The sequence below is a fragment of the Alosa sapidissima genome, chromosome 2 (genome assembly GCF_018492685.1).
Source record: "Alosa sapidissima isolate fAloSap1 chromosome 2, fAloSap1.pri, whole genome shotgun sequence".
NCBI classification, from domain to species: Eukaryota; Metazoa; Chordata; class Actinopteri; order Clupeiformes; family Clupeidae; genus Alosa; species Alosa sapidissima.
The window spans coordinates 36,225,116-36,232,056 of NC_055958.1; the positions used below are offsets into that span (position 1 = coordinate 36,225,116).

General features: G+C 46.1%; 1 protein-coding gene across 1 annotated transcript in view; it reads left to right on the forward strand.

Moving 5' to 3' along the window:
* LOC121699655 (glycogen synthase kinase-3 beta-like) overlaps positions 1 to 729 on the forward strand; it is a 34,146-nt gene extending 33,417 nt beyond the window's left edge. Inside the window, exon 2 of the mRNA XM_042081973.1 lies at positions 305 to 729. Within this exon, the coding sequence (XP_041937907.1) occupies positions 305 to 633 (329 nt within the window). The 3' untranslated portion in view covers positions 634 to 729. The remainder of the gene's footprint in view (positions 1 to 304) is intronic.
* The last annotated feature ends 6,212 nt before the right edge of the window (positions 730 to 6,941 follow it).

Sequence of the window (6,941 nt, forward strand, 5' to 3'; positions counted from 1 at the left end):
ATCACACACACACACACATACACACACACACACACAGAAACTTCTTTGAAGTATACACCACCCCCTGTATGCACTTACGCACACTGTGATCATTCACAGAACCTACAGACGTACGTCTTGGACACACACACACACACACACAAACATAGGTTCATTTGGCTTATGTACAGATACACCCTGCACTGGAACTGTACTGCAATATAGTGCGTGACTTGGAATAAAAGTGCCTGCCACATGAATAAATGCAAATCTTCTCCCTCCCTCTCTCTCTCTCTCTCTCTCTCTCTCTCTCTCTCTCTCTCAGGAGATAAGGACGGCAGCAAAGTGACAACAGTCGTGGCGACTCCAGGCCAGGGGCCAGACCGGCCACAGGAGGTCAGCTACACGGACACCAAGGTGATCGGAAACGGCTCGTTCGGCGTGGTCTACCAGGCCAAGCTGTGCGACTCCGGTGAGATGGTGGCCATCAAGAAGGTCCTCCAGGACAAGAGGTTCAAGGTGATGAAGGACTTTTCCATTCATTCCAATGGGAAACCATCACGGTTACACTTTAAACATAACATTTGTATATTTACGCTTCGAATTCTGGTACAGCATTTATATCACAGCTACCCAAGGGTCTTACGAAGATAACTACGTTTTCAGATTTTAATTTTATGCATTTTTCCCAACGCGAGATGTCAGGGTTCAGGCTTCTAAGATGACCTACAATCTGGACTGGGCCATTCTTGTGAGTGGAGTGAGTGGAGTGAGTGGAGTGAGTGGAGTGAGTGGAGTGAGTGGAGTGAGTGGAGTGAGTGAGTGAGTGAGGGAGTGAGGGAGTGAGGGAGGAGCGAGCGAGCAATGTTTTGTAGGTATTTTTTTGTTATTTTCTGAGTGTGTGTGTGCGTCAGAGAGAGAGATATATGTTTTGTAGGTATTTTTTTTATTTTGTGAGTGTGTGCGTCAGAGAGAGCGAGAGAGATGGATGGATAAACCGAAAGAAACATGACTGGATGGCTGGGTTGATGTGTGGTATTGTAGTCAGACTGTCTGAACAGATAAGAGCAGTGGTGTGCTGCTGTGTGTGTGTGTGTGTGTGTGTGTGTAGCCTGTGTCTGGTTGCAGCACGGTTCCAAGGTGTGAAATCCCTCTCAGGAGCAGTGTGAAAAGCAGCGCACACCTCCTCTTCCTCTCCCTCTTCCTCTTCCTCGTCCATCACAGGGAGATGGGGGGGAGGGGCAATCAAACAGGGCAGGTGGGGCATCTCTTCTTTTTTGTAGAACAGAGAGGAAAGGAGAAGAGAGAGAGAGAGAGAGAGGGAGGGAGGGAGAGAGAGGGAGCAGAGAAACTAGTGAATGCGGTAGCTTTGTGTGTCCGTAGTGACACCCTTACATGTACAGAAGAGCCTGTTTGTGAGCTCTTTTCAAGTGAGCAGTGTAATCTCTTTATGTGCTAACACCAGTGAACAACAGATAGAGAGCGAGAGAGGGAGGGAGGGAGGGAGGTATGAGAGGATGATGAAGGGGAGAAGGAGAGAGTATAGAAAGCAGTAATCCTGTTTTCAGGCCTTGGGAGGGGAAGAGAGAGTGAGTGTGTGAATGAGATCTGGGTGTTCCACCACACACTGGTCACTGGAGGCCCCCACTATTGACTGACAGATCCATTTTCATACCATAGCAAAGAAATGCTTTCATCTCTCTCTCTCTCTGTGTGTGTGTGTGTGTGTGTGTGTGTGTGTGTGTGTGTGTGTGTGTGTGTGTGTGTGTGTGTGTGTGTGTGTGTGTGTGTGTGTGTGTGTGTGTCTGTGTCTGTGTGTGTCTGTCTGTGTGTGTGTGTGTGTATGTGTGTCTTTGTGTGTGTATGTGTCTTTACATGCCTATCTGTGTGTGACGGAAAGGGGCCCAAAGATTAACATATGAAGGCGATTGTGTGTGTGTGTATGTGTAAGGGATTGTGTGTTCTGAGATCCAGCTGGAAGCATGTTCTGTGAGTGAGTGCATGTGTGTGTGTGTTTGTGTCTCTATGTATGAGTAAAATGGGCCAAGACAGTGTATTGAGGTCAGCAAGCCTAACATGCTATGCACCAGAGAAGGATTATCAGTGCATGACATTTCTGGGGTTCCTATGAGAGACCACATTCTAATGTGTGTGTGTGTGTGTGTGTGTGTGTGTGTGTGTGTGTGTGTGTGCGTGTGTGTGTGTAAGTTTGTAAATTTGTAAGTGTGGCAGTAGTGCACGCCTGTCTTATTCTCTCACTTGTCCTGAGATGCTCCAGGGTGAGAGAGGTGTTGCTGAACTCCCTGACCCATGCATGGTGCACCCTGTCTGGGCTGTCACTGAGTACTTCCCTCCTCCACCACTTCCACCACTACAACCTCCAACTTCCCTGGAGCTCATCCAAGTACCTCTGTCTCCTATCAGTCACGCACACACACACACACACACACACACACACACACACACACTCGCATGTGTATGCACTGTCACTTGGGACAGCGACCCATTGCACTCACGATCCCTCTAATATTGGACTGTTACCATGTGTAAACGCACATATAAACACCAAGAGCATCACGTATCATGAAGGATAGATTTGTCTCCTATACACACACTTACACAGTACACAGTATAGGCTACTACATTCAATATGTAGCAGTTTTAGTGTTCATGCACATAGCAGTTATATCAGAGGTAGGCCTGAGCTTTACACCCACTGTCTGGTAACTGCTTATGTTGGTTCCTCATTAATGAAACCATCATTTTCTGCTATTATTATGCTATGCTAAGTAGCACTCTGACCTGTGGTTGGTTCTGAATGCTTCATTCTGAGGGTAATGCATTCAGGTGAAGAGGCCTGACTAAAGGGAAGTGACCACATAAGGTGCTAAATCTTCTCACATGACCCTTGGAGGCCCTCGGAGACCACAGATACACACACAGATACAAACACACACATACACACACACACACACACATACATACATACACACACACACACACATACACACACACACACACACACAGATACACACACACACACACACACACACACACACACACCTTTCATCTTTGTTGATCTTCCTTTTCCTCTCCTTTTGCCCCTCCTCCCCTCTGCCTTGCCCACACGACTCTAGTGAATGGAGAAGTGCATGTGTGTGAGGGAGAATGACCCTTACCCTACAACTGTGAGCTGAACTACTCACACACACACACACACACACACACACACACACTCATGCTCTCACACAGAAAACACATGAACACAGTCCCTCTCTCTCCCTCTCTCCCCTCTTTCTCTTTTTTTTACACACACACACACACTCTCTCTCTCTCTCTCTCTCTCTCTCTCTCTCTCTCTCTTATGCTCACACACACAGAGAACACTCGCATGTGCCGCTGGCATGTGAGCTTTTGTACAAAGCGCAGCTGGCCTTCGTTCACAGATTGCATGTGTGTGTGTGTGTGTGTGTGTGTGTGTGTGTGTGTGTGTGTGTGTGTGTGTGTGTGTGTGTGTGTGTGTGTGTGTGATCTGTTTGATCTGGTTCCTGGAATGTGTTTTTTCTGGAAACAGGAGTTCCCCATTAGCATGGGGTCTTTTCAGAAATAGTTCCACCAGATCCAGGGCCAGAAAACAGCACAACCCCGTTTAAAAGCAGAACCCTTCACACACTGTCCCACCAGAACCCTTCACACACTGTCCCATCAGAACCCTACACACACACACACACACACACACACACACACACTGTCCCAATAGAAACGCTTCCAAAACAAACAACTCTGTAACAAACTCTCCTTGTCTCTGTTCCCACTACAGACTGTTCTCTCTGAAAGGTTTCATAATAGTAATGCAGCATCTCACCAGACACCGTGTCAGTTGGGAGAGGCCTCTGCAAACCAGTCCAACTAGATACCATCCCTCCAGGAGCTGTTCTCTGTGAAACTGTCCTGTTACATTCAGTTCCCTATGAAAGTTCACTGTAAAGAACAGTCACACAAGAAATGGTCCTAATAGACACATTTCCTGACTTGAAAGAATCACAATAGCTTTTATTTAGGAAAAGTTCCAGTGGGCCCAAGTCTTTAATGAGAGTTTTTTTCTTACTAAATTAGTAAGGCAAACTAGCTCACTACGTACCCACTGTCCTGCCAAAAGCAACAGTGCTGCTGACATTGATGAAAGCTAGCGAGGTTGGCACCTGGTGTATTTCGATGATATATTTGTTGACAGTGTTCTGTAGAAGCGTTTCTGGCATTGATTAATGAGTTTTAGATCTAGAATGTTAAACTACAGAGGGCAGCTTGTGGTCACGCCAGGTATGTTTATTTGAATATATTATAGAGATCAACTAGATGATAAAACCTAGATAATTGGGGCAGTCGTGGCCTACTGGTTAAGGCTTCAGGCTTGTAACCGAAAGGGTTGCCGGTTCATTCCCCGAGTTGGAACGGCTGAAGTGCCCTTAAGCAAGGCAGGCACCTAACCCCTCTACTGCTCCCCGAGCACCGCTGTAGCAAGGCAGCTCACTGCTCCGGGTTAGTGTGTGCTTCACCTCACTGTGTGTTCACTGTGTGCTCTGTGTCTTCACTAATTCACGGATTGGATAAATGCGTGAGACCAAAATTCCTTGTATACGCAAGTATGCTTCGCCTAGAAACCTGATTTACATTTACAACTTTATGGAGTGAAAGAAACCTTCATAGTCAAAGTTTTAACATACTCCATGAGAAACTCAGACACAACCTCCAGTGAACAGACTGCATCAAGGGCAGCCGAACAGCCGAACAGTCTGTCTTTATAAATAGGTTTTTCTTCCCTCTAAGTGGCCCATTGTCAGCAGTCGTGCCTCAGACACCCCATTAACTTCCTATCTAAGGCCAGCTCCTATACGCCTCACCATTAAACTTTGCCTTGCAGAAGCACTGTAGCAAAAAGGGCACTGTGATTTGAAAGTTTAATCTCCACAAATCTCCTTGTCATAAACCTTAAATTGTCACAAAAAAACCCAGCTTTCAGTGTTGAGGAGCCAGACAACCCCCCCCACACACACACACACACACACACACACACACACACACACACACAGTGACCCCCTTCTTCCTCCTGCTCCTCCTCATCCTCCTGCCCAGAGTCACCACCCAGTAGCAGCTCATGGAAGGGCAGGCCAGAGAGAGCGAGCGAGAGAGAGAGAGAGAACCAGAGAGGTAGGGCAGCCCTGCTGAGTGCTGAGCCATGGGGCCATCTAGAACATAGCAGAGCAGAGATGGGCATTTGATTAGTCAGCCTGTGCTCTGGTGTCAGCAGTCCAGGGCTGGAGGCTGGGATGATGTAATGCTGCTTGAGGTCGATCCCACGGGCGTTTGATAGGGGTTGGGTGGGGTGGCTGGGCTTGGCAGGGGTAGTGGAAGGGAGACACGAGGTCTGGGCATGTCTCTCTCATGCACACACTCTCTCACACACACACATACTGATACCCCCCCCCCCCCCAAACACACACTCTCATCTCAGCGCTCAGATATCGAAGTGTATGTGGGGCACAGCGGTCTGGACCACATAGTTGTTAATCCCTGGCACTTTCTCTGTCTGTCTGTCTGTCCGTCTGGATTTGTGTGTGTGTGTGTGTTAGGGCTGGGCGATAAAACGATAGCGATATGTATCGCAATAGACATGTAATCGATATCAATAAAAAATACGTTCGATAGAACATTCGATAATTAAAAGCAACACACACCTCCCGCCTTACGTTGTCCATAATTAAATAGGCTAATATATCTTGCATTGTAGCTGGTATGTGCAAATCTACCAGAGTAGACGACACAGACTCACAATGAGCCCTTGCCCCGTGCACTCTCTCTCTCTCTCCCTCTCAACAGGCGCATCCCTCCTCATGCACATGTAATCCAAACATTTACAATCGTGCAAGACGACTGGCTAAATTGTTATTAAATCCGGTTAGCATCATTAGCACGCTGCACGAATTTGTTCAAAACTCTATAATACTTTAAGTATTTAAACTAATTTATAAAAAGTATTTTCCAAGACTCAAACAGGCCTGTCCCAAGGAAAAAAAGTATTAATTTGAAACTTAAACACACGTGGGGAAACTGAACAGTCTAACCAGTAGACTATGATAAACTAGCAAATTAAGCTAGGCCTACTTTGTTTACAATATTTCCAGGCTTCAACCAGTGCTGCTTTTCATTCAGACTTATGTACACATTTATTTATTTGAGTGTTTTTCATGATTGTGTTGCTATTTCTTTTCCCTGTTTGCTTTGATTGATAACTGAGGTGATAAAAATCAGAGGAAGGTTAAGTTTAAAATAAAAGTGTTTAACTTTTTTTTTCTGGTCCTTATCTAATAGATTAAAAAAATTAATAATTATTGATATCGACTGCTATGAAATACTTATATTGTGATACAGTTTTCAGCCATATCGCCCAGCCCTAGTGTGTGTGTGTGTTTATTTATGTGAGTGTGAGTGTTCCTGTTCTGTTCTGTGTGTGTGTGTGTGTGTCCTGTTCTCTCTCTCTCTCTTGTCCTGTTCTCTCTCTCTCTCTCTCTCTCTCTCTCTCTCTCTCTCTCTCTCTCTCTCTCTGTGTGTGTGTGTGTGTGACCCTTGATGAGTATTATGGATGATACTTTGCAACAGCAATATTTTACATACTACTAATACTATTTGAATCCTGCCACATGTATGCTACTTGTACATCTGAGTAATCTGAGTAGAATAATTAAAAAAGTGTGTGTGTGTGGTAACCTGACTGGATGAGAGAGAGAGAGAGAGAGAGAGAGAGAGAGAGAGAGAGAGAGAGGGGGGGGGGGGGATGGGGAGGGAGAGGGGAGTAAAGAGATGGAGATGGAAGGAGGGCGGTACAGGCAGTGGTAGATGGACAGCGAGAGGAGGGATAAAAGGAGGTGGAGAAAAGAACATAAGATGGCATTACGTGCTGTTCT